The following is a 26876-nucleotide window of genomic DNA, read 5'->3' as shown; positions in this document are numbered from 1 at the left end:
AGGAGTGCCCTGAGTGGCTCAGTGAACAACTCATCATGAGGACAAGAAGAAGAAGCATCAGCAGTTCCCCTGGGAACAATGACAGGAGACAACCCGGAGTGTCTGCAGACTCACAGTGAAAGGAGGAAGGCGAGGCTGGGTTCAAGAAAACACAAAACAGGAATTTCACAGTGTGTGATAGACAAGACACAAACGTAGTACACAGTAAACAGCCTGTGGACTGACTTAATGGTCATTAATGCGATCTGACATTCATCTTAGTCACAATACAAACACAATAGGTTGACAACAGAGACAAAAAATTTTTCATGTTTTCAAGTATTGGATAATTCTAGTGTTGGTGGAAGAACTGAATCTTGTAGATGGCCAAACCTTTTGTCAGGATAATCTTGTTTGTACAGTGTTGTGAAAAGGTATTTGACTCCTTCCTGATTTCATAGTTTTTTGCATATTTGTCTTGGATGTTAAAGATAATGAGACAGATTTAAATATTACGCCAAGATAACCTGAATAGTTCAAAATCGTTTTTCATTTATTAAGGTAAAAAAGCTATCCAAACCTGCCTGGCCCTGTGTGAAACAGTAATTACCCCCTAAAGATAATAACTGATTTTGAAACTTTTAAGACGTGTTTGTGATAACTGGCAATGAGTCTGTCACTTTGCTGTGGAGGAATTCTGGCCCACTTTTCTTTGCAGAATTGTTTTAATTCAGCTACAGATTTGCCCGAACAGCTTTGGTACACCTTGATTCTCAAACTCTCTCAGTGAATGGCTCTGTTGAGATCAATCTACAACTTTTTTACATGGGTTGTACTCTGATGTTCTGAACTCTCCAAAATATGATTTTTTTAGGGGTTCCAGGGGGGTGACTCCTGTAATTGTAAAAAGAAGTCACATTCTACATTAGTCGATGGGGAAATAGCCCCAACTCCTCATGGACCAGTGCAGATCCATCTAATGACAACGATAATGATGGTGATTTTAAAGACTTATGGAATCCATAAAGGCTTATGTGTGTGTCTGTCATTACAGCTAAATGAGAGAAACAAACAAAGATGTTCTGAAACTTAAGGCAATTTTTCAAAGATTCAAGTTTTTAATCAAAGCTGATATTAACAATTTGATGTTGAATAAAACAAACATGAAATTGAAGGACCTTCACTGGTAGTTTCTGCTACATACCAAACATATGTACAGGTGCACTTTAATGTACAACAAGAAAATTGCACAACTGAAAAAGATAATAATAAAATAGTATTTTTAATGCACTTTGTCCGGCTGGTGCAATAAGAGCATAAAGTAATGCAATACAGAGGTTGTGCTTATTGCATGTTTCGGTACTGCCCAGGGTTGTGTTGAATGTATCACCTGTTGGAAAATAGACAGCATGTTTTCTTATTTGAGTTATCTGATTTAATCAGGGGTTGTCAAAGTGGCGAAGGTTGGTTGGAGCATTTCCAACATTTCCAACCCAAGCTCAGAGAGGTCTGACATGAATCATAAATGACAGACTTTAATGTGTCTCAAACACAGGCATTCTCATGACATATAACTGACCCACGTGGTTAATCATGAAACATTTGGAAACAATGTCCTGGCATGTTATTGCACACAGTTCATTTGAGTTCCTCACTTTTACAAGGAATTTGGCGATGTTTGTGTTGATCTGTGTGTCCTGGATAGTTGGCTGTCTGGTTAGTCGCTGCAGCTGCTTGCAGAAAAAGACCAGTTCTCTGCACGAGCAGTCGGGCCTTCCTTCACAGCTGCAGGGTTTCGGTACAACGACCAAGGACTCCACCACAGCAAAGCAACTGCTCGTTTCTATTACTGAATTGTTTCTTTTTAATGTGCCACTGCACTCCAAACTAGTAACCAGCATGTTCTTATAAACACAACGCTTATATTCAGTTACACTGTCACGATGTGGCTGGCACCACGAAAGTGTTTCATTCTTCTGCAACGCTGCAATTTCTCTTGGTGTCAAAACTCTCTGAGAGCCACTTCCCAGAGTCACTAACTCTTCTCCAATGTAATTTAATGACTTTGTAAAACGATCACAACTTGCCATGGAACAGAAGAAGTCTTTGATTTCTGTGCTGGCGTCCTGAAGGGTAGCACTTCCTTGTCTTATTATTTTCTCATATGAAAAGAAATTCTTGAAAATCTGTAATGAAATTGACTGCGTACCAGAGTACATCTGCAACAGTCTGCTGTTCATGTCTTGAAAAACAAAGACTGAATTGGCCCACAAAAGCCCCCAGTTCCGGACACCTTCTGTAAGATGCGTCAACAAATGGCAGTCGTACGAACAATGCTCGAGTCCATAGAGAGACGGTATCTGTGCTACAAACTGAACCAGACACAACTCTGCACAGTTGAGCTCATCCTGAGTGGCAAAGTGGGAGAGGAGGACGTGAAGGGCACAAGGAAGAAGCATCCAGTGCTTGTAGTACACTGCTGGCAAAACATTCCTCAGTATTACAGGAGAATAGAGGAGAGCAAATGCTCTCCACTCACAAGCTGTCCAATGCATCCTCTCACTGAGGCTCCTGGGACTTCGGCTGATTTCATTTGGTGGCTGGATCTCACACAAGGCTCTGTCCAGGTCGTTTAAATGCTCATCTGTCAAATGGAAGTCCTTGCTGGCATAAAGCGGGTCGAACCACAGATTGACGAACTGACGGACAACGCCCAGACAAAAACAGTGCATGTAATCTGGAACAAAGCCTTTGATGATGTCAAATGACGGCAAAAGAAACAGGAGACTTGGACCTTTAACCCCCATTTGACTGTGGTCATAACTATTTCCCATCACTAACTCAGCAAGTTGCACCGTTTCAGGCATGTGTCTCAGATCACAGCCGTCCATCTGTATCGGGTAAACTCTGGTAAAACCCCTGCCCTTTATAACCATCTCACCTTTGTGGTAGCAAAAACCACAACCAAATTCTTTGTTGAACGGCTCAAAGTTCTGCACCATTGCTCTTGCTATCGCATCACATGTGCATATTTTAACTGTTACCGTGGTGTGATGCTCCGAGCCGATCTCATCTTTCCAACAGAACCCTGCAGCAGACAGTTTCTGAAGCTCGTTAATGAACGGAGTCAAAAAACTCTGAACTTGTGGTTTTCCTTTGCCAAACCATAAAGTGTGCAACAGAACGTTTTTGCACCGTTCCACATACGGTAGTTCATTGATGGTACACAGGATGGGCCAGATGGAGTATTTTGAGGAGCTGAACACGGGCGAGCCATCGCAGTTGAAGGTGAGTGTAATACTGCCGTCTTGTCTTTCACTCTTGTATTCGTTTCCAGTGTGGACATCAGAAAAGGAATCATCCCTCGTGAAATGCTTCCCAAGCTTTGAGTGGACGCGTGCAAGGAGGTTTCTTAGCTGAATTTCGAGCGGCATTACAAGGAAGTAGTAAGCCTTCAAGATCAGATATTTTCTGCTCAAGCTCTGCTGGCACACACTACACTCATTACCGGGATCCACACCAAGGTAGTTTGTACACCTGGGGCAATAAAAGTGAATCTCAGTCTTTCCATTGTAATCAGTCGAATGCTTTTTTAAAAAGCGAAGCGACTTTGGAACACATCCGGGTACCACCAAGTTTAGGAGGTGCAGGAGATCTCTGGATGCTGCTTTTGACAAGCCGTGTTTCACAATGAACGCCAGGAGGAGCAGGAGGAGGGCTCCCATTGTGACTGAGGAACCAGCATATATCTTCTTCTCTCCACAGAAAAACTGCTCCTAGTAACACAGGCCAGAAATATGCTTTAAAAGCTAAATGTAGTAGAAATGAACCAAAATGTCATCATTTCCATATGTAAAAAAATAACAAATGAAAAATACTAACAGTCGGATCTTCTTCTGTAGTTTCATCATCAGATGAAGCAGAGTTGGTCGCTCCTTGGTGCTACAACATAAAAGAGAAAGAGATATAAGCAGGTATATTATACGAAAAACCCTGCTGTTTTGCTCACATTTAAGCTCCTCTTCACCTACACATACAGTCTCCAAAATTAGAGCAAACTCCTAACCTCTAAATCCAAGCTGTGTCGGAGTCTTTGGCACAAATTCAGGTACATTTTCAGTCTGTGTTGAACTCCATCAGGTTTGCTCCTGTATCCAATCATATTTGGGACAAGTATGGGAAGGTTCTCATACTTTCCTGGGATGAGGAAGGTATCCCCTTTGAGAACTTAAGAATATAATCCACATTTCTTGCAGTTGAGGTGGTTCTGTTAGCTTCATGGAGCATGACCTTCAACATGCATTGCAGCAGCCTGTAGCTGAGTCTGAAATGTCCAAGATGAAATTTAGGACTCTAAATCTAAGGCCACGACTCTCTGCTGGAAAATGTTAGAATTCTGCCTTTTGGTTGGGGGAAAGATTGCTAAAGGTGAGGGTATTCAAGAAACTTGGGATCTTATTCACAACTGATCAGAAGGTAGAAAATGGATTCGACTGCTGGACTGGTGAAAAGGTAAGGAAAGGTTGCGAATACAAGTGGCCAAAATGATTTTCCTTCATAGGGTGGCTGACCTAAGCCTCAGAGATAGGATGAGGAGCTTGGAATAGAACCTCTGGTCCTTTGTGTCAAAAAGAGAAAGCTCCAGGAACAAAAACCAAAGCAAATGAAGAAGTGGAAAAAAACTGTCCTTCCTCCAGTGGCCACTTGAGACTGGGTTTAAACCCCCCCCCCCCCCCCCCCCCCCCCCCCCCCCCCCCCACACACACACACACACACACCAGAATAGAGTCAATCCCCACAGATTTCTGGCAAAATGTCCAGAAATTATCATATTTACAGTCTGGTACAAAAAACTGTTTCCCATATCACATCATATTACACCCGTATGGGTGTATGTACATATGGGTGGATACACAGTAATTATTTCTGCATGTGCATATTTACCATTTCATGGTCCGGATCTCCTCCTCTGCTCTCTCCTATTCCAGCTGACAGATGACTGGCCTAAGAGTCAGAAAAGGATGACTGAGGAGCATCTTGATGTCATCATTTTGATATCGTTAATAAACCTACTTATCGTTACTTATTGTTGCTTCACATACCATAGGCTCTTCATCTTCATCAGATGAGTAGGAATCTGTGTTGCCATCACTACAGATGGTGTTTTCTTTCATAATAACCTATTGAGGATTTTAACAAGAAAACAGAACGAAGATGCTAACTGCCCCAAATTTCAATTCAATAAAGCACTTTGGTGGAATCTGATGAGATAGGAGTTTTGGATTGTGGATGTGCAGCCAACAGATTTGCAGCAACTGTGTGATGTTATTACATTCTATAATGAATTAGGGTGGTTCACAAAGTGGCTGGTGATCATATATGAAGTTCTGCAACATCACCTATGTAAAGGTGCAATCTACACTATCTGCTATTTTTTGATCCCTCCCTAAAAGGACTAGAGAGGTCAGCTTGAATGTAACTGCAGTCAAATCTAGATCAGACATGTTAATAATAATGAGATGGTATTTTTCTGTTTTTCCTATGCGGACTATGTCCATTCAGTGTCTCTTTAGATTTTAAAAGGTAAACAGAATGAAAGGTTCTTCTCTTTCCAAACAATGCTTAAACTGAAGGAACTTTACCATTTTATGGTCTGAACTTCCTCCTCTGATATCTGACGGTCCAGCCTGGAAGACAGGAAATGATGAGCTACAAACGTCTCCATGTGACAATTTTAATACTGTATGGTAGCTAACACACCATATTCTCTTCATCTGTTGCTTCAGTATCAGATGAGTAGGAATGTTTAATCTCTACATCCTTGTGGGTGGTGTTAAAGTCTCTCTGGATTTAAAGAGAAATATAGAATGACGTGTTTTATGGGATTACTTTTAAAAATCAGATATTTATTTTATACAAACATTTAAACAATTTTAACAAACACATAAACACTAACGTCTTGTTCTGTAGTCTCGTCATTAGATGAAACAGCAGTAGCCTTTCGCTGCTATAGAGAAAGAGACAGAATATAGATGTGAGCCAGAAGAAAAAAAAACACAAGTATCCTGTCACTCAAGCACACTTTTGCCTTCATGTGCCCAGAGACGTGACAAAATAAATAACCAAAACCTCAGTCAAGCACTAAAATAACTACAGCCATGTAGTAACCTAGAATGAGACATTATGTTCATTTAGAATGTTTCTTAAACAAAAGGTGAACACAGTAGAGTTAGTGGTTATCACAGCTATAGCGATACCCACATGTCATTCAAAGCATCCATCCAATAATACATCGCTTAAAACTTGAATACAATCCAAACCTGTGAGTTGTAAAAACCTTTTACCCCAGTACACTTGTTGTAAATGGGAAATTAACAATGGAGAGCATGGAGTTCCATGGAGATTATCCAAGTGTCAATTTGCAAGGCTAAAAATCAAAACCAAGCAAAGAAGTGCCAAAAACTGCAGTTCCTCAAGTGGTCACTTGAAACTGGCTTCAAAAGTGAGTGAAACCCACAGAGTGTCATGTTAAACTGTCCAACTTTAGAAGTAGACATGTTTAGGGCTGTTTGATATAAGGATATATATCGGATGACGATATAAAAACGTCTATCGTTTCATTTTACTCTATCGTTTGTTTCGTGGTGTTGCAAAATAAACTGTTTACGGCAATATTTTTTCACCGTTCTGATGGTCACTGTAGTGGCTATATTCATTTCTTAAAGTTCTCTCTTTCTCTAATATTTAATATAACCACACTACAGACGGACAAGCGACTGTTTTTATGCGTTGTCGTTAGCAACAGCGACGGTAAAACCATCACGTGTCCGCTTGTTTATTTTCCACATAAACCTTTCAGAATAAAGCTCAAGATCCTGTTGAGACTTTTCAAAATAAACTGAATCACGTGAAAGGGTATGCAGAGTGTTTTACATATGAGGAACAAAAAAGAGCCGCCAGGTGCTAAAAAATAAACCTTAGACTCAAACGTTAGAACAGGCTTTTCCCCGCAGCACACCGTGTAATAAATACTCACAAAGAAAACGGCGGCCGTTACAACTTATGTCTAAAAATATATAGTTTCATGCATCGGTTAAAACACTGGACTCCAGGTACACGACGCCCAGCTAGAAACACTTCACGCAAGTCGAGCTGCCCGAGATTCACAGAATTTACAAAAAATTTAAAATTTTCATGATTTATATCGTTATCGGATGGTAGAGGTCTTTTATCGGGATATGAGATTTTGGTCATATCGCACAGCCCTAGACATGTTCACATCCTGGTACAAAAAACTGTTTTATTAGTGATATCTTCTTTTTACTCTAGCAGGTATTTGGGTGTACTACAGCCATAACGTGTATGAATACTGGTTGCTGATAACTTCATTCAATTCTCCCGTCCAAATGTGGTCTTGCGCTGAAAGGCCAACATGGCTGTGGCCAAAATACCAATGATAAGGCTTCATGGTTCTCCACATACCCACAGATGATATGACCATGGTTAAGTCCATCCTTCATATACAATCTATATGTATAACTCAATCGCCATTTGAGGTACTGCAGCTTTCTGGAAAGGCTTCTTTTTTCCCATGCAATGAGTGCATATATAAAAAGTTGAACATTTAAATTTGGCTGGAAATGTTAGTTCTACTCCTAGCAGTATTAACCTGAAATTTCCAGGCAGACAAAGTGGACTGGACAAAGATACCAGCCTGAATAAGCCTGGAGTCAAATTTAGATCAGATATGTTTTTATTTCATAGTTTCCCCAATAGAGTCTTTGCACATTTTAACCAGACCTCATATTCTCTCCATTAAAGGTTATAATCTCTCTGAACAAGTAAACAAAATTAGAGGGCTCTTTTGTTTTCAAACTTTAAAAATGAAGATGTTTTACCGTTTTAAGGCCTACACCTTGTCCTCTATTATTTGATGGTCCGGCAGACGCACGTCCAGCCTAGATGACAGGAAGGGATGACCTATAAATGTCTTCATATGATCATATTAATATTGTGAAAAAAAACAAAGCAGAAAATGCTTAATTTATTCTGAGCTCACACACCACAGGATCATCATCTGTAGCTTCAGTATCAGATGAGCAGGAATATATAATCTGTGCATCACTGCGGACAGCGGTAGAGTCTCTCTCGCTTTTTAACTGAAAAATAGAATGATATTGTCTTTCTATTTTTCCTCCCAAAGTTCATCAGTCCTTGCATTAATGAATTTTTACCTTTTTAGTGTGTGAATCTCCTCTGTCTTTTGGCTCACTAGGGCCATGACCAACCTAAGAAACAGAAAAAGATGCATCAAGACATATGGTAAACATTAATGTCTGGCTGCACCTCAGATATCAACTTGTCATTGATTTCAGCAGCGTGATTAACATTTCTTTAATTAAAAGAAGCCATCATGTGAACAGCCAGACCTTTGGGGGCATCAAACATTAAAAAATAATTTCATACAAATAAAAATGAAATCCTGGGCAATACTGCATCTTTAGAGACTGGAAAAGTAACGTGCCCTCTTTGTTGTTGCATGAAATATGATGTCACCCATGTTATTTAATTTAATTTAATTCAATTCAATTTTATTTATATAGCGCCAAATCACCACAACAGTTGCCTCGAGGTGCTCTATAAGAAAAATAATACAAAGAAAACAGAGAAAACCCCAACAACAGGGTCTAAAAGACATGTTGATGGTTTGGAGGAATTATTTACTGAAGTTAGCTCAGAAAGATCAATTGTAGCTGTAGATCATGTTACATCTGTGAGATGATTGAGTAATTTTTTTTCTCTAATGGTTAAAATTTAATTCATGAAGAAGTTCATGAAGTCATTACTAGTTGACGTTAAAGGGACGGTTGGCTCAACAGCGCTCTGACTTTTTGTCAGCCTGGCTACAGCGCTGAAGAGAAGCCCAGGGTGGTTCTTATTTTCTTCAATCAGTGATGAATAATAAGGTGTTCTAGCTTTTCATAAAGCAGCAAACTATTTTTTCAGGTCTTCTACAATAAATCTTCCAGATTAGTGAGACGTCATTTCCTCCAGCTTATGAGTTATCTGCTTTAAAGTCCACGTTTGAGAGTTATACCAGGAAGGCAAGTACTTTCTTTTTCAGTGGAGCTACAGTATCTAAAGTTGTACGCAGTTAAGAAGTACAACTATTAACAAGATAATCGACCTTTGTGGGAGGAGCATTCAGGTACCTGCTCTGCACTGTGTTGGCACAAGGCGTTGAAGAAGATAACAGTGGGTGAATTATATCCTTATACTTAGTTGCAGCACTTGTAGAAAGAAATCGACTGTGATGAAATCTATTCCCCACTACTGTCTGAGAATTCAGACAGTAACTCTGAGTAAGGCCCAGGTGGACAATCGATAACAGCAAATAAAAGTGTTTTTTGAGTTTTTAAGCCAGGGAGGACAAGGCGAAGCATCAGGCTTTCAAATGAATTCAAACTCCGCCTGGGTCCCTGGTTGATTAACAAGCTGGAGTGGAAGAGTTGAGCTTCGAGGATTATTGAGGCACAGGATATCCTGTTCACCTCGTTATTTCTCTGTGTGCATGTGTTTCACAATAACTACTGAAACAATATAGTGCAAGTCCATCCATCCATCTTCTTAGGCTGCAGCGGGGGCAGCAGCCTAAACAGAGAAGCCAAGACCTCCCTCTCTCCAGCCACCTCCTCAAGCTTATCTGGGGGAACACCAAGGCGTTCCCAGGCCAGCAAGAGATATAATCTCTCCAGCGTGTCCTGGGTCTGCCCCGGGGCCTCCTCCCGGTGGGGCATGCCCGGAACACCTCATTCAGGAGGCGCTCAGGAGGCATCCTTGTCAGATGCCCGAACCACCTCAGCTGGCTCCTTTCAATGTGGAGGAGCAGCGGCTCTACTCTGAGCCCCTCCCTGGCTGAACTTCTCACCCTATCTCTAAGGGAGAGGCCAGCCACCCATCGGAGGAAGCTCATTTCCGCTGCTTGTATCCGTGATCTCGTTCTTTCGGCCACAGCTCGTGGCCATAGGTGAGGGTAGGGACGTAGATCGACCGGTAAATTGAGAGCTTCGCTTTTACACTCAGCTCCTTCTTCACCACGACGGACCGGTGCAGCGTCCGCATCACTGCGGCCGCAGCACCAATCCGTCTGTCGATCTCCGGCTCCCTTCTCCCATCACTCGGGAACAAGACCCCACGACCCCTTGTGCAAGTCTTTGTGGTTAATTACAGGGGGTGAACTGACAAAAATAAATAACTCAAATTTTGTAGCTAATCTAATTAAAATTCCTTTTTAATCTAAAAGAAATGAACTGAAATGACTTTCAGAATAGTTTATGCCTTTTTAGGGTATAATTATATATTCACACTCTTTAAAAACACATTTGCAAACAACATTCAGAGATATTCCGGCTCTTAGAAAATGTAAATATAAAAAATCCCTCGTGAAATGCTTCCCAACATGTAAGTGTGACAAATCAGAAAGAAGGCTTCCTGATTTGTCACACTTATATGTTTCACATATCAAGGTAATTTTAATATTTCTGACAACCATCAGAAAGGATTACAAAGCCATTTATTAGGCTTTGCGACATCAGTGAACCACAGTGAGAGACATCATCCACAAATGGAGAAACTTTGAACAGTGGTAAACCTTCTCACTGTTCTCTTGTCCTACCAAAATTACTCAAAAAGACTAAAAAGAAACACACACACACACAAAAGAACAACTTCTAAAGAACTGCAGGCCTCACTTGTCTCACTTAATGCTAGCATTCATGATTCAACAATAAGAAAGAGACGGGGCAAAAAAGGCATCCATGGGAGAGTTCCAAAGAGAAAACCATTCCTGACCAAAAAAGATTCTGTGGACTAATGAGACAGAAGATGAACTTTTTGAAAAGTTTGATTTCCTTTACATCTGGCGTAAAACTAACACAGAATTTCATACCAACAGTCAAACGTGATGGTGATAATGTGATGGTCTGGGGCTACATGGGCAAAAAAAAAGAAAGAAAAAACAACCTAGTCTAAGTCTGGACTTAATTCCAACTGAGATGCTTTGGCATGGCCTTTGATGCTCCAAAACCCTCCAGTGTTGCTGAATGAAAACAATTCTGCAAAGAGTGGGCCAAAATTCCTCCACAGTGAAAGACTCATTTCCAGTTATTGCAAATGCTTGGATGCAGTTCTCGCTGCCAAGGGTGGCACAATCATATACCTCCCTTGGTTTAGGGGGCAATTATTTTTCCACACAGGGCCGTGTTTTCCCTCAATAAATGAAATCATCATTTAAAAACTGCACTTTGTTTTTACTCAATTTATCTTTGCCTAATATTCTAATTTGTTTGATGTTCTTAAACGTGTGACAAGTATGCGAATAATAGTAATAATGACTAAAAAAGACATTTTTTTCAGTGTATCTAGCAAATAGTTAAACAAAGCTTCTTTCGGTAGAAATCATTTAATGACAGAAGGTTTTGCGGTTTTTTTGGATACAATGTTACCACATTGAAACATCAGAGTAGGTGAATAGCGCCGATCATTTGTTACAGTGTAATGCAGGAAGACTCCCGGCTACCGTAATCGGATCTTACTTTGACACGTACCTCCCACTTATACACAGCTGGCACCACTGGCCGCTAAATAATAACTTCCATATTTTTTTCTTTCCAGTTGACACCAGTTATCCGAAAGCTGTGAAGCAGCGTTATTTTCATCAGGGTTCAGAGCTAAGAAGCTCATCTGGATGCTGCAGGCGTCTAGTTTTGTACACACGGCTGCTTGATTTGCTGTTTGCAGAGTAATTAAGGGTTACCTCGCTGATCTTTGTCTTTGCAGACGTCTTTGTAGGGCGCCCACTTCTCGGCAGAGTAGCCACAGTACTGAATCGCTTCCATTTATACACAATTTTCCTAACTGTGGAGCGATGAATATCCAAAGTGCGTGCGATTATTTTATAACCTTTTCCAGCTTTGTGCAGATCAACAATTTGCGATCGTAAAGCTTCCGAAAGCTCGTTTTTGCGAGGCATGATTCACGTATTCATTACGGGTTTCAGCTACCAGGAAGCGCTTCCCCCTGCACCGGAAGTGTGAATGGATAGTTTTTTCTTGAAAAAAAAAAAAACAAAACTAAAAAAAGGCAAAAAATGTTTTGTTTTTTTTGGAGGGGAAGGCTTTATAATAACGTAATAATGTGTTAAAAACAACAAAGTAAAAACTGTAGCCACTATTATTACAGTCTCTTTGACCTTTCTTCTTGACTGGCAAAGATTAACCAAGACAGGCCAGTAATTTAATTATTGACCTGTAGTCTCTGCTCATGTCATTTAAAGGAATCAAGAAAAAAAAAAGTCAGGTTTTTCATGGAACCCCATACATTTTTTTCTATAATAAATGAGATGAAAAGTGAAAACAGCAGTGGGATATGACTTTGTTTTAATCCTTAATACTTTGCTTCTATCAGATAATGATCATTTTCAGGAGGGGGAGGCTGGGTTCATGAAAAGCATATGTAAACAGGGAGAAACCACAGTGTGTTATACACAGGATACAAACGTGCTACACAGTGAAAAAACAGCCTGTGGAATGACTCAACTGGTCATACATGTGACATTCATCTTAGTCACAAGACAAACACAATATGTCAGACAAGGTAAAAAAGCTATCTAAACCTGCCTGGCCCTGTGTGACACAGTAATTACCCCCCAAAGCTAATAACTGGTTTTGCCAACTTTAAAGACCTGCAATAAAGTGTTTGTGATAACTGGCAATGAGTCTGTCACTTTGTTGTGGAGGAATTCTGGCCCACTTTTCTTTGCAGAATTATTTAAATTCAGCTACAGATTTGCCCGAACAGCTTTGGTACACCTTGATTCTCAAACTCTCTCAGTGAATGGCTCTGTTGAGATCAATCTACAACTTTTTTACATGGGTTGTACTCTGATATTCTGAACTCTCCAAAATATGATTTCTTTAGGGGTTCCAGGGGGGTGACTCCTGTGATTGTAGAAAGAAGTCACATTCTACATTAGTCCATGGGGAAATAGCCCCAACTCCCCATGGACCAGTGCAGATCCATCTAATGACAACGATAATGATGGTGATTTTAAAGACTTATGGAATCCATAAAGCATGTGTGTGTCTGTCATTACAGCTAAATGAGAGAAACAAACAAAGATGTTCTGAAACTTAAGGCAATTTTTCAAAGATTCAAGTTTTTAATCAAAGCTGATATTAACAATTTGATGTTGAATAAAACAAACATGAAATTGAAGGACCTTCACTGGTAGTTTCTGCTACATACCAAACATATGTACAGGTGCACTCAGACCTCTCTGAGCACCCAAGCTCAGAGAGGTCTGACATGAATCATAAATGACAGACTTTAATGTGTCTCAAACACAGGCATTCTCATGACATATAACTGACCCACGTGGTTAATCATGAAACATTTGGAAACAATGTCCTGGCATGTTATTGCACACAGTTCATTTGAGTTCCTCACTTTTACAAGGAATTTGGCGATGTTTGTGTTGATCTGTGTGTCCTGGATAGTTGGCTGTCTGGTTAGTCGCTGCAGCTGCTTGCAGAAAAAGACCAGTTCTCTGCACGAGCAGTCGGGCCTTCCTTCACAGCTGCAGGGTTTCGGTACAACGACCAAGGACTCCACCACGGCAAAGCAACTGCTCGTTTCTATTACTGAATTGTTTCTTTTTAATGTGCCACTACACTCCAAACTAGTAACCAGCATGTTCTTATAAACACAACGCTTATATTCAGTTACACTGTCACGATGTGGCTGGCACCACGAAAGTGTTTCATTCTTCTGCAACGCTGCAATTTCTCTTGGTGTCAAAACTCTCTGAGAGCCACTTCCCAGAGTCACTAACTCTTCTCCAATGTAATTTAATGACTTTGTAAAACGATCACAACTTGCCATGGAACAGAAGAAGTCTTTGATTTCTGTGCTGGCGTCCTGAAGGGTAGCACTTCCTTGTCTTATTATTTTCTCATATGAAAAGAAATTCTTGAAAATCTGTAATGAAATTGACTGCGTACCAGAGTACATCTGCAACAGTCTGCTGTTCATGTCTTGAAAAACAAAGACTGAATTGGCCCACAAAAGCCCCCAGTTCCGGACACCTTCTGTAAGATGCGTCAACAAATGGCAGTCGTACGAACAATGCTCGAGTCCATAGAGAGACGGTATCTGTGCTACAAACTGAACCAGACACAACTCTGCACAGTTGAGCTCATCCTGAGTGGCAAAGTGGGAGAGGAGGACGTGAAGGGCACAAGGAAGAAGCATCCAGTGCTTGTAGTACACTGCTGGCAAAACATTCCTCAGTATTACAGGAGAATAGAGGAGAGCAAATGCTCTCCACTCACAAGCTGTCCAATGCATCCTCTCACTGAGGCTCCTGGGACTTGGGCTGATTTCATTTGGTGGCTGGATCTCACACAAGGCTCTGTCCAGGTCGTTTAAATGCTCATCTGTCAAATGGAAGTCCTTGCTGGCATAAAGCGGGTCGAACCACAGATTGACGAACTGACGGACAACGCCCAGACAAAAACAGTGCATGTAATCTGGAACAAAGCCTTTGATGATGTCAAATGACGGCAAAAGAAACAGGAGACTTGGACCTTTAACCCCCATTTGACTCTGGTCATAACTATTTCCCATCACTAACTCAGCAAGTTGCACCGTTTCAGGCATGTGTCTCAGATCACAGCCGTCCATCTGTATCGGGTAAACTCTGGTAAAACCCCTGCCCTTTATAACCATCTCACCTTTGTGGTAGCAAAAACCACAACCAAATTCTTTGTTAAACGGCTCAAAGTTCTGCACCATTGCTCTTGCTATCGCATCACATGTGCATATTTTAACTGTTACCGTGGTGTGATGCTCCGAGCCGATCTCATCTTTCCAACAGAACCCTGCAGCAGACAGTTTCTGAAGCTCGTTAATGAACGGAGTCAAAAAACTCTGAACTTGTGGTTTTCCTTTGCCAAACCATAAAGTGTGCAACAGAACGTTTTTGCACCGTTCCACATACGGTAGTTCATTGATGGTACACAGGATGGGCCAGATGGAGTATTTTGAGGAGCTGAACACGGACGAGCCATCGCAGTTGAAGGTGAGTGTAATACTGCCGTCTTGTCTTTCACTCTTGTATTCGTTTCCAGTGTGGACATCAGAAAAGGAATCATCCCTCGTGAAATGCTTCCCAAGCTTTGAGTGGACGCGTGCAAGGAGGTTTCTTAGCTGAATTTCGAGCGGCATTACAAGGAAGTAGTAAGCCTTCAAGATCAGATATTTTCTGCTCAAGCTCTGCTGGCACACACTACACTCATTACCGGGATCCACACCAAGGTAGTTTGTACACCTGGGGCAATAAAAGTGAATCTCAGTCTTTCCATTGTAATCAGTCGAATGCTTTTTTAAAAAGCGAAGCGACTTTGGAACACATCCGGGTACCACCAAGTTTAGGAGGTGCAGGAGATCTCTGGATGCTGCTTTTGACAAGCCGTGCTTCACAATGAACGCCAGGAGGAGCAGGAGGAGGGCTCCCATTGTGACTGAGGAACCAGCATATATCTTCTTCTCTCCACAGAAAAACTGCTCCTAGTAACACAGGCCAGAAATATGCTTTAAAAGCTAAATGTAGTAGAAATGAACCAAAATGTCATCATTTCCATATGTAAAAAAATAACAAATGAAAAATACTAACAGTCGGATCTTCTTCTGTAGTTTCATCATCAGATGAAGCAGAGTTGGTTGTTCCTTGGTGCTACAACATAAAAGAGAAAGAGATATAAGCAGGTATATTAAGTTCCGGTGCACGAGAAAACCCTGCTGTCATGCTCACATTTAAGCTCCTCTTCACCTACACATACAGTCTCCAAAATAATTCAGTGTATCAAGCATTAATTAAATAATTGATTAAAAGTTTATCCAAAATCTATGCACTGTGCAGCCCCACACACAGGGTGATCTGCACTAACTCACTAACATGACATTAACATCATTTTAACGAGATTAACGCCAACAGCACTGCTAAAACTATATAATATTGTAACAGAGAAGTTACCAATGTTTGCTTAGGATGTATCCTAAATGGCTGAGGTTCAAGAGGTGAAGTCTAGTAGGAACTTAGTGGTTACAGCTGCCTGTGTTAGTATCCTTGAAGTACCCGTGCGCCTAATAATTCACAACTTCAAACTTAAATCAAATTTGGTCAAATTTGGTTTCCTGGATATGTTTACTCCTTCATCACAGACTGGTTTTTTGGGATGCTTTAAACGATAGTTGCAGATTTCGGACAGAATCTGCAGATTCTAGAGTACAAATAAAATGTTCACATTTCTCCAACGTTGTCTTCCCAACAGTTTCACTGGATGGCCAGGAAGCGTTTGCGATGTCTTCTCCGGAGCTGAAAATTGGCGTCTGTCTTGTGTCAGTGACGTAAAAGACGGATTTAATGCGACATGACCATTCAAACAGCAGTCGCTTTCTAAAACATCAGATATGTATCGGATTCAGTCCACATACGAAAGTGACCCAGATCGGATTTGAAAATATCAGATTTGTGCCGTTCACACTGTCATACCATGATCGGATATGGGTCGCGCTTTCGTCTGCAGTGTGAACGTAGCCTAAGTTGGGCGTCTTGATTGCGTTTGTGGTGTGGGTTCCTTCTTTAAATTCATTATTTGGATGGTTTGCTTTAGTTTTAACTAAGTAATTATTGCACTTCTTACTGCATGTGCATATTTACCATTTCATGGTCCGGATCTCCAGCTGACAGATGACTGGCCTGCAAGTCAGAAAAGGATGGCTGATGAACATCTTGATGTCATCATTTTGATATCCTTAAAATCATTTTCACTTATTGTTACTTCACATACAATAGGGTCTTCTTCATCTTCATCAGATGAGTAAGAATCTGTGTTTCCATCACTGCAGATGATGTTATCGCTCTAAAAATTTAACAGGAAAACAGAATGAGGACCTGCACTTGAAACCATGCTGTCTGCTATTTTTGGTTCCTCCCTAAAAGGACTGGAGAGGTCAATTTGAATGTAAATGTGGCCAAATTTAGATCAGGCATGTTAATAATATTGAGATGGTATTTTTCAGTTTTCTGTGTCGACTAATCGTCTCTGGATTTTAAAAGGTAAACAGAATGAGGGGTTCTTGTCTTTCCAAACAATGCTCAAACTGAAGATGCTTTACCATTTTATGGGCTGAACTTCCTCCTCTGATATCTGACGGTCCAGCCTAGGAGACAGGAAGTGATGAGCTACAAACATCTTCATGTGATAATTTATTGTATATCATTTATAAATATATATATATACAGTAGCTAACACACCATATTCTCTTCATCTGCTGCTTGAGTACGAGATGAGTCGGAATGTATGATCTTTCCATCCTTGTGGGTGGTGCTAAAGTCTCTCTGGATTTAAAGAGAAATATATAGAATGATAGGTTTTATTAGATTACTTTAAAAATCAGATATTTTAAACAATCATTTAAACAATTTTAACAAATACATAAGCACTAACGTCTTGTTCTGTAGTCTCATCTTTAGATGAAACAGCAGTAGCCTTTCGCTGCTATAGAGAAAGAGACAGAATATAGATGTGAGCCAGAAGAAAAAGACCCAAGCATCCTCACAGTCAAGCACACTTTTACACGACATATGCCGAGAGATACATGACTCCAAAATAAATAACTAAAACCTCAGTCAAGCACTAAAATTAATACCATTATATTATAAACTTTAAAGAAGTTCATTTAAATTTAAAGCTTACATGTAAGTCCTCATTATTTTAAATCAGAAGTCACTGTAAATTTTACATTTACTGTCTAGTATAAAGACAGCATAAACAGTATATTGTCAGTAGAGTTGGATGTCTCAAGACCGGTCTTGGTCTCGAGACCACTTTTACGTGGTCATGGTCTTGTCTTGGTCTCGGTCCCATTTTGGCCTTGCTGTCTCGGTCTTGCTGTCTCAGATCGGGAGATTTGGAGTCAACAGTATCCATGACACACAACGTAGCGTTTGATAATGTGTCATCTGCAAAAGCATCAGCTCTAAGAGCCGTGCTTAGAGAGTGCTTTGTAGTGAATCAGAAGAGTCGACTCCCCTTGAGTGAGACCCGCTCCTCAGCTCTCACACAGTGGCTCAGCTACGCTCTGTGAAGGTTCTCAGTCATCCAGGTCATTGTAGTCAAAGGAGCTTACAAAGAGAAGTCCAGTCTCGTCTCGACTTTCTCTTGGTCTTTACTCGGTCTGTCTTGGTCTCGATACCCTCTGGTCTTGGTATTGTCTCGGTCTTGTTTTAGGCGGTCTTGACTACAAGTCTAACTGTCAGTGTAGACGATGGAGATCAGCCTGGACAACTCATAAAACATCTGCTCACATCTGGTTGAATTAAGTGGTTGAATTCAGATTACAAAGAGCAGTAAACCACAGATCACCAGTACAGTTGTTGTGAATAGAAAACTAATAATGGAGAGCATGGGGTTCCATGGAGATGAACCAAGTGGCAATCTGCAGGGCTAAAAATTAAAACCAAACACAGAAGTGCCAAAAACTGCAGTTCCTCAAGTGGTCACTTGAAACTGGCTTCAAAAATGTGTTAAAACCCACAGAGTGTCATCTTAAAATGTCTAACTTTAGAAGTAAACATGTGGTCTGGCACTGAAAAAACAACATTTCTGTACCCAAAATACCAATAATGAGGCTACAAAGTTAGCCACATCACCATGGCGATATCGTGTGTGGGTAAGTCCATCCTTCATAAATAGTCTATATGTATTGCTCAGTTTTTAAGCCAACCATAAGTGGCCATTTAAGGTATTGCAGTTTTCTGGAAAGGCTTTATTTTTCTTATGCAGTGTGTGCATATATAAAAAGTTGAAATTTAAAATTTGGCTGGAGATTTTCGTTCCACTCCTAGTAGTATTAGTCTGAAAGGCAGACCAGTTGGACTGCACCAGTCTGAGTGAGACTGGAGCCAAATTTAGATCAGATATGTTTTTCTATTCTTAGTTTTCCCCAGACATGATGGAGAGCCTTCGCACATTTCGTCTTTCTATTTTTCCTTCTAAAGTTCATCAACTCTTGAATTAATAAAATTTACCTTTTTGTGATGCAAATCTTCTCCTCTGTCTTTTGGCTCACTAGAGCCATTACCAACCTAAGAGACAGGAAAAGATGCATCAAGTCATATGGTAAACATTAATCTGCGGCTACACCTCAGAGATTAAACTGTCATGGATTTCAGTAGAGTGATTAACATTTCTTTAAGTGAACCCATTACCAAAATAATTTTATACAAATAAAAATTAAATTCTGGATTTTTGGGGAGTGGAAAAGCAACATGCTCTTATTGGTGTGGACTGGAATAGGTAGGTGGGGCAAGTATTCACTGGTGGGATGTCACCCATGTTATATCCTGTTCATCTCATTACTTCTTTGAGTGCATTTCACAAGAGTTACTCAAACAACATTGTGCGAATCTTTGGGGTAAATTGCAGGAAATGAATTGCCAAAATTAAATAATTAAAAATTTGTAGCAAATTTCATTTCAAGAAATAAACTGAAACGACATTCAGATTAGTATATTATATATTCACAATCTCTAAAAAGACATTTTAGCGGTTAGAAAATGTAAATATGAAAATGACAAAAATGCTTTTATTAATGGAGAATGTTTAGTAATGCAAGGTGTGTGTGTGTGTGTGTGTGTGTGTGTGTTGGGGGGGGGGGGGGGGGGGGGGGTCACTTGATCTGTGTCTCATGTATGATCACATGCTCTCATACTGTGAGCTGGACCAGTATATGGTACCATGAAAAAGTTTTTCGTTTTCTGCTTCCTGATTTATTACACTTACATGTTTCATATCATCAAAGTAATTTTAATATTAGACAAATTTAACCTGCGTAAATAAAAAATCCAACTTTTTAAATACGTTTTAAAATTTATTAAGGGAATAATCTATCCAAACCTACCTGACCCTATGTGAAAAAGTAATTTCCTCCCTTGTTAAATGATGACTTAACTGTGATTAATCGACATTTTTTGGAAAGCCGAGTTCAATTTCAGTAGCCACACTCCTATTATTTAATTACAGAAATCACTTGAATAGAACCTGTCTGACATCCACCGACCTGGAAAGGATTACAAAGCCATTTCTTAGGTTTTGGGACATCAGCGAACCACAGTGAGAGATATTATCCACAAATGGTTTAAAACACCTTCTAAAGAAAAACAAGCCTAGTCTAGTCTGAAATCCAACTGATGCGCTTTGGCATGACCGCTGATGCTCCAATGTGGCCACTGGCCGCTAAATAATAACTTCCACATTTGTTTTCATCAGGGTTCAGAGCTAAGAAGCTCGTCTGGATGCTGCAGGCGTCTAGTTTTGTACACACGGCTGCTTGATTTGCTGTTTGCAGAGTAATTAAGGGTTACCTCGCTGATCTTTGTCTTTGCAGACGTCTTTCTAGGGCGCCCACTTCTCGGCAGAGTAGCCACAGTACTGAATCGCTTCCATTTAAGCACAATGTCCCTAACTGTGTTGCGATGAATATCCAAAGTGCGTGCGATTATTTTATAACCTTTTCCAGCTTTGTGCAGATCAACAATTTGCGATCGTAAAGCTTCCGAAAGCTCGTTTTTGCGAGGCATGATTCACGTATTCATTACGGGTTTCAGCTACCAGGAAGCGCTTCCCCCTGCACCGGAAGTGTGAATGGATATTTATTTTTATATATATATTTGAATATATTTTATTTTATGGGGCTTTATAATAACAAAATATAAAACCTGGAAATGTTGAAAAAAACCTCAGTAGTCGGATTATTATAGTTTTTTTTTTAATTAATTTACACTTCTACCAAAGAATGTGGTTCCTGCAGCACCTCCCAAAAAACTGGACCAGTTTATCTAAGCACGGGCTCTTTTTACTTACTGTTAATCTCTTTCCACAATAGTTCAAGAGTGTAAAATACCTGCTGACTGTTTCTTCGTTAAACTGTCCTTGCATATTTGACATTAATAAATAGCTCACACAAAAAGATCTTGTTCAGATCTTTCTGAGAAAAACTGAATTTCAGAAACAAGCGAATATTTCTGTTGTTTTCCTCCTTATCCACAAAGCGAAGTGTTGCATTACTCTCTGGAAATTCTTGACCTTGGCATGTATAGTTGCAAATTTTGTCATATAAATAACAAACTTTGAAAATCTTCCGTCTCGTGAGAGACTCATTAACTGTTCAACTTCAGCACCCACATAAAAATAATGACAATCGATCATGTCTGAAGCTGTGCGATTTAGTGTTGCAAAAAAAACCCACACAGTGCTCCCCAAAATACTTTTAAATTAAGATTTTATTCGGCAACGTTTGTGATTTTACACATGCAATTCTGCAGGATTGACAGCTTCACTGAAACTGAAGATTTCTGAGAATACATGTACTAATACCGTGTGCTTTGATATCTTTAATCTAATGTAGACCACAGACATTAACACTCAGTACACTCAGTATGTCACAAGAAACAAGCCGGTCTGTCTGAACCTATGCACACAGATCACATAATGCATTTTGCAGAACCCATCTGGATATCTGTGTCAGGGTAAATCAAACCAAATGTGTGTATGTTTAGGTGTGTGTGTGTGTGTGTGTGTGTGTGTGTGTGTGTGTGTGTGTGTGTGTGTGTGTGTGTGTGTGTGTGTAAGCTGCCTGAGCACATTAGGTGTGCAAAGGCAGATTCTGTGGGGGTTCTGCAGGCAGATTATTTTGGGCTTCAGCTTCGGGCTCAGCTGGAGCTTTTGCCTCTGTGGGAGAAATATGAAAAAAATTAATGAATTAAAACACAAGCCAAAGAATGTAACAACAATGCTGGATATGTCACAGTCAGTTTACCTTTATCTTCAGGTTTCTGTGTCTGTGGCTGAAACTGTAGTTCTCCATTAGGACCCGCAGGAGGCTGCCCATCCACTGCCTGCTGTTCTTTCTGTCGCTGAGACATTTCTAATACAGCCTGCCATTTAAAAAAAGAAAAAAAGAAACAATTAACTATTTTTTAAGTTTCAGATGATGTAAGAAAGTGACCGCCAGGGTAGGATTGTTACCTGCTGGTACTCTCTCCTCTGGGCCTCCAAGGCTTTGCCTCTCTCCCTCAGCAGCTCCTGCTCCTGAAGCAGAGTCTCAGCCCTCCTCTTCAGCTCTTCCTCCTTGTCCCTGAGTTCAGCCTCAAATCGCTGGAGCTCTTCCTCTGTATACACTGGCTTGTTTTCCAGAGTCTGCAGCGACAACAGCGGGATGCAGGTAACGCACACATCCATCCATTTAAAAAAGAAAACACGTCCCTCCCTCTTCCCGGGGAGGGACATCGAGATGTTTCCAAACCAGCTGGGGCCTATAACTTCTCCATCATGTTCTGTGTCTGCCGCAGAGCCTCCTACTGGTAGCACATGTCCAACACCAGCACCTCACTTATGAGCCTCACAGGAGGCATCCTGTTTAGATGCCTCAAGCACCTCAACAGGCTCCTTTAGCCACGAAGGAGTTGCCTCCCAAATGGCCAAGATTCCCACCCTATGCATAAGCTTACTTGTAATGCTTTTAACCTTTAGCTTATTTTTTAGTCACTACCTTGGAGCCATAGGTGAGGATAGGAATGTAGATCGACTGGAGATCCAACAGTTTTGCTTTCATGCTCAGCTTTCTCTTCACCATATCGGACTAATACAGCGTCTGCATCACAACAAATGCTGCACCAATCTGTATCTCAATCTCCTGCTCCGCACTGTGAAAACACTGGTGAAAAAGACTCTGAGAATTCCAATTCATCCAAAAACTCTGCCCTAACCTGCAGTGGACACTCCACCCTCTTATAGTTATCTGATCCCCAATCGATGAAATTAGTTAAAGCATTATGCATGCATTATCTCATTATTGAAAAGAACACCACTGTCACACCCAGTCTGATTTTCCAAATGTCCATTGGTAAACAGGAATTAAAAAATAAAAAGTACATCAAAGAGTTTTCATTGGGTCAACTTGTGAGAGACTCATTAACTGTTCAACTTCAGCACCCACGCTTTCCAGGCTCATCCTGGGAACTTGAACCACACACCCAGTGCAAAGCATCCACCCACTTCCCCAACCTTCAGGCCACCTCTGAGCTCCTTACCTCCCACTCTTTGGGATTACTGAACTCTTTCTTCTCTGTGGACTTGAGGAATTCCTCCAGGCTGACGAGCCGGTCTTTGTTTGCATCCACCTTTTAACACAGGAAGGTTGGCTGCGTCAGTTAAAGAAAAACCCAGTAAAGGTGGGAAATGGTGAGATAAATAATTAACAATTTACATTTTTCATGACATGCTCCCTCATCCTCAGCCTTTCTTCCTCCATCTCCATCATATCATCTTCCTCATTCTTTGGGTCGTAGACCTTCTCCAGCTGGAGGAGGGAAATAAACAGATGTTAGCCGCTACTCTGATGCTGTGCATATGTCTGCTGTCAGCTTGTAAAAAAGCCTGCAGGAGCTTAGGAACACAGAGAAGAGCTGCATTTTGAAGGAAATAGAAATCAAACCAGGATTTTAAGCAGTCTCAGGATAAAACTAAATCTAAATCAAAGTTTAATTGAAGCAGTCATGATGTGGATGTAAGCAGGATTGTACACCTCCTTTGTAAAGAGAGCCTCCAGTTCCTGCTCATCCAAAACACCGTCTTCATTTGTATCTAAATGAAACAGAGAATAAATGAGAACCCTTCTTTCTTTGTTTTTAAAAAAAAACATATAACCCATTAACATGAAAAAAAGAGAATGGCTTAAAGCGAGTTGCTGTCACCCACCATGCAGTTTAAAAAAGGTCTTGGGATTGAACTCCTGAGGATCCAGTCCATCTGTCTCCTCCCAAACTTCCCGCAGCTGATCAACGCTACCCTGAGTGGGAAAAATATTTTTTAAAAACAGACTGAAAACCTGAGTCATTTCTAATGGTTTCTGATAAAAACGAACACGGATGTATCAGTCGCCCACCGGAGCGTTAACTTTAGGATGCTGGCGGTGTTTCTCCTTCAGCTCCTGCATTCTCTTCTCCTCCTTTTCTCTCTTCTCCTGATCAAGGCTCTTCAGGTACTCCCGCCTCTCATGCTCCTTCAGCATCTCGTAGCGCTTGAACTCCTCGTGTCTCTCTGCGTCGTAGTTCTCCAGGTCCTTAGTGGCCTAGATGAAAAGCCAGAGAGATAAAAGATATTATTGCTGCTACTATTGCTGTTAATAATATTTTTTTAAAAAATAAGTGAGGTATAGCACAAAATAGACAGTCTGATCAGTGTTGTTATGATTCTCGAGATCTGTCACACTCTGTGAAACAAATGGACAAAAAATTTCTTTAAAAACTCCTAAAATTCTTCTTCATTTATCGCTGCAGCAACTTACCGTTGAGATTAGAAGCTCGAGATCTTTGGCCTCAAAGGTGTTTTGATTGTGCGGATCCAGATGTTCAAACTGCTTCAGAAGGGAGGCATGGTCCATCTGAAGACCTGTATGGATCATATGTGAATAACCAATCACATACTGGACTACCATTTGGTTCTATATATATTACTGAATAAATACACAGATTTGTACAGAGATTTTTTTTTGTAAATAACAGACTGATAAAAATGGACTGACATACAAAATTTCCATAATCAGTTAAGATAAGAAAAGTCAATGGTTCACAAATTTCTGTGAAGGTGTTAAAAATCTTTTTCATTTTTTAAAAAAGATTATTAAATCTAATAAGAACTTTAGTATACAGTTAACTGCAAACTTTTCAGTGATGTGGATCAAAGGAATCCCACTCACTCTGTGTGTTGGTGCTGTCCAGTTTGGCCTTTAGCAGCATCCTGAGACGAGAAACCTCCTGACGCTTCAGCTCATCCAAGCGAGTTCTGACATGATGACTGACCAGGTCCAGCTCTTTACTGAGACGCCCGTTCTGATGGCAAACATGAGAAATCCAGGTGAGTTTAAACAGTTTGGACACAATGCCAGCTGCTAGAATGTAAACAGTACACAGGGAAGCCTACCGACTGAGAAGGAAGAACGTGAAACAGAGGCAGAGGTGGAAACCAACCTTAATGTCCTCTGTGTTTGCTGTCTGCAGTTTCTCTCTGAAGTGCGGGTCTGTCTCTAAAACCTCAATCACCTCTCTGAGGTACCGGTCGTAGTACAGGCCAGTGTCCTATTTTGTAAGGAAATGTTAACCACAACAAGTCTCTGGTCATAAAAACAGGTCACGAGGTAGAAGAAAAAACAAATGACAGAATAATGAGCCATTACCATGTTCTCTTCCTGCACTTCCTCTTTAGGGACCTGCTGGGCTGCATTGCGATCTATAGGCACTGACCAGACCTCGACAGAGATGGACAGCAGCAGGAGCCAGCCAGATATCCACTTCATCCTCCTTTAATATGAATATCAATAACAAAAATATCTTCCAGTGTCAGTTCTCCTACATACCTACATTTATATGTAACTTGGTACATTAAAAAAATCTGTATTTAACTCACAGAGAACCTCCTTCCCCTAAAATCTCACAACACACAACTCAATTATGACATTTTCAAACAAAAGACCCTGTAAGGATACTCATGTGCAAATAGGTCATATTTCCTATTGTTTTGATTACATTACATTTACTTCATAATACTTGGTGTATACATTATGTAGATTTCCAGGAGTGGTGTGTCTTCTGGTATCTGTAGTTGTAGTTTAGGAAGTGTGAGAATCTGAATGATCTTCACCAATAACAAACCTCAGGTAGTGCTCTGGACATAGTTTATCATCTTTTTTCTATTTTTTTCCCCCAATACTATATAATTTAACTCCTATACAACCTTAATCTCAGTCAACAAATTATACGCAGTGGTTACAGCAGGAAAGTGAGCTAGTCACTTTTAGGTTTTAATGTGATTAGTTGATGACCGATGAATGCCGAATTCACCAGACGACTGCAAGGATCTATACAAAGTCTAAAACTGTAGTTCTTCGTAGATTTCGATGTATCCTTGGATATATAAAAAACAGTAATATGACATTTTGATAAGAATTAACGCAATAGATGTAATCCAAGAGGGAAGAAGTGTTACAAATAGGAGCTATACCGGCATTCTGAGATGAGATTTCATGTGCCATTTGTAATGATACCATCTATATTATTATTTATTAATAAGGCATTTGTTAATTAATGGTATTGTTTAGCTATTGCTAGGAAGCTAACTAGCTTAAGTAAGAACACTACGGATGCGGAAAATGGATACGGAGTGATGACGATTTAGCCCCCCAAAAATAATCTATTCGTTAACAGCGAACCCCTGTCACTGTAAACCCAACACAAACCTAAATTAATGATTCGCTTATGGCTTATTTCAGGCCTCTTTCGTTATTAATTGATTTTACAGATGATGTTAGAGCTCCGTGTTTTCACATCGCCGAACATGTAAGCAAGAAACGCATAGCACATTTCTTTCTACGACACAGTTTTCTCTTAATTTCTCGTACACTCTTGGTCGGCGTTAAACTGACACATAAAACTTGTCATAACACTGAAAAACATCCTTACATAGGCAGTATCTTACCGCAAGTTTGTTTTGGATATCTGACCCAATGCTTCAAGCACGAGCTGTATTTGCGTCGGATAAAACTGACGTCATGGGAATGCGGATCTCCTCCTGTGTGCTCCCTTCAGGTAACGTCGGAAATATCATACACATCCTTTTTTTTTTACGGGTAAGGAGCTTTGGAATTGTGATCACAATTTTGTATTATAGTGAACATAATGCAAGCTCACCGTGATAAATGTGCCACATAATTAATGA

At 40.4% G+C, this 26876-nt stretch overlaps 3 protein-coding genes across 7 annotated transcripts; all 3 read right to left on the bottom strand.

The window, feature by feature from the left end:
- Positions 1-1059: 1059 nt before the first annotated feature.
- On the bottom strand, positions 1060-12066 carry LOC101483012 (uncharacterized). 3 transcript variants are annotated; one of them, XM_004552494.4, is made up of 11 exons: positions 11795-12066; positions 8214-8267; positions 8043-8138; positions 7878-7937; positions 5936-5986; positions 5740-5823; positions 5622-5666; positions 5082-5159; positions 4924-4983; positions 3862-3921; positions 1060-3755 (listed from the first exon to the last, which is right to left on the bottom strand). In XM_004552494.4, the coding sequence occupies exons 1-11, from the start codon at positions 12008-12010 to the stop codon at positions 1515-1517; spliced, it is 3045 nt and encodes a 1014-aa protein (XP_004552551.4). In that variant the 5' UTR covers positions 12011-12066; the 3' UTR covers positions 1060-1514. The 3 variants fall into 3 exon arrangements, with proteins under 3 accessions (XP_004552551.4, XP_076739530.1, XP_076739531.1); XM_076883415.1 differs by lacking the exon at positions 8214-8267; XM_076883416.1 differs by lacking the exons at positions 7878-7937; positions 8043-8138; positions 8214-8267; positions 11795-12066 and adding an exon at positions 6300-7256.
- Positions 12067-13160: 1094 nt separating this feature from the next.
- LOC112434761 (uncharacterized) lies at positions 13161-20725 on the bottom strand. Of its 3 annotated transcripts, XM_024802249.2 has the most exons (9): positions 20468-20725; positions 19133-19189; positions 17550-17600; positions 17357-17440; positions 17218-17262; positions 16890-16961; positions 16760-16798; positions 15713-15772; positions 13161-15606 (listed from the first exon to the last, which is right to left on the bottom strand). In XM_024802249.2, exons 1-9 carry the CDS (start codon positions 20681-20683, stop codon positions 13366-13368), a joined length of 2865 nt encoding a protein of 954 aa, XP_024658017.2. In that variant the 5' UTR covers positions 20684-20725; the 3' UTR covers positions 13161-13365. The 3 variants fall into 3 exon arrangements, with proteins under 3 accessions (XP_024658017.2, XP_076739529.1, XP_024658019.2); XM_076883414.1 differs by lacking the exon at positions 17550-17600; XM_024802251.2 differs by lacking the exon at positions 19133-19189.
- A 642-nt stretch (positions 20726-21367) lies between these two features.
- Positions 21368-26750, bottom strand: nucb1 (nucleobindin 1). The gene is made up of 13 exons (XM_004552493.4): positions 26637-26750; positions 25339-25462; positions 25133-25240; positions 24862-24994; positions 24451-24554; positions 24049-24234; positions 23862-23952; positions 23689-23747; positions 23371-23463; positions 23195-23284; positions 22131-22301; positions 21922-22039; positions 21368-21833 (listed from the first exon to the last, which is right to left on the bottom strand). The coding sequence occupies exons 2-13, from the start codon at positions 25456-25458 to the stop codon at positions 21748-21750; spliced, it is 1359 nt and encodes a 452-aa protein (XP_004552550.1). The 5' UTR covers positions 25459-25462; positions 26637-26750; the 3' UTR covers positions 21368-21747.
- Between the last annotated feature and the right edge of the window lie 126 nt (positions 26751-26876).

This window comes from Maylandia zebra, linkage group LG4 (genome assembly GCF_041146795.1).
Source record: "Maylandia zebra isolate NMK-2024a linkage group LG4, Mzebra_GT3a, whole genome shotgun sequence".
NCBI classification, from domain to species: Eukaryota; Metazoa; Chordata; class Actinopteri; order Cichliformes; family Cichlidae; genus Maylandia; species Maylandia zebra.
This window is presented reverse-complemented; position numbering and strand designations above follow the sequence as displayed.

What these genes read in the sequence shown, in the direction of transcription:
- LOC101483012 (XM_004552494.4), bottom strand. Translation starts at nt 12,010, where the DNA reads ATGCCTCGCAAAAACGAGCTTTCGGAAGCTTTACGATCGCAAATTGTT. An exon ending in AAGGTGTAGGCCTTAAAACG is followed by an intron (nt 5,987 to 7,877) that starts GTAAAACATCTT and finishes CTTTCTCTATAG; the next exon opens with CAGCGAAAGGCTACTGCTGT. An exon ending in GAGATCCGGACCATGAAATG is followed by an intron (nt 3,922 to 4,923) that starts GTAAATATGCAC and finishes TTTATGTTGTAG; the next exon opens with CACCAAGGAGCGACCAACTC.
- LOC112434761 (XM_024802249.2), bottom strand. Translation starts at nt 20,683, where the DNA reads ATGCCTCGCAAAAACGAGCTTTCGGAAGCTTTACGATCGCAAATTGTT. An exon ending in ATGAGACTACAGAACAAGAC is followed by an intron (nt 17,441 to 17,549) that starts GTTAGTGCTTAT and finishes CTTTAAATCCAG; the next exon opens with AGAGACTTTAGCACCACCCA. An exon ending in GAAGTTCAGCCCATAAAATG is followed by an intron (nt 16,962 to 17,217) that starts GTAAAGCATCTT and finishes TTAAATTTTTAG; the next exon opens with AGCGATAACATCATCTGCAG.
- nucb1 (XM_004552493.4), bottom strand. Translation starts at nt 25,458, where the DNA reads ATGAAGTGGATATCTGGCTGGCTCCTGCTGCTGTCCATCTCTGTCGAG. An exon ending in ATCCTAAAGTTAACGCTCCG is followed by an intron (nt 23,953 to 24,048) that starts GTGGGCGACTGA and finishes TTTCCCACTCAG; the next exon opens with GGTAGCGTTGATCAGCTGCG. An exon ending in AGGCTCTCTTTACAAAGGAG is followed by an intron (nt 23,464 to 23,688) that starts GTGTACAATCCT and finishes TCCCTCCTCCAG; the next exon opens with CTGGAGAAGGTCTACGACCC.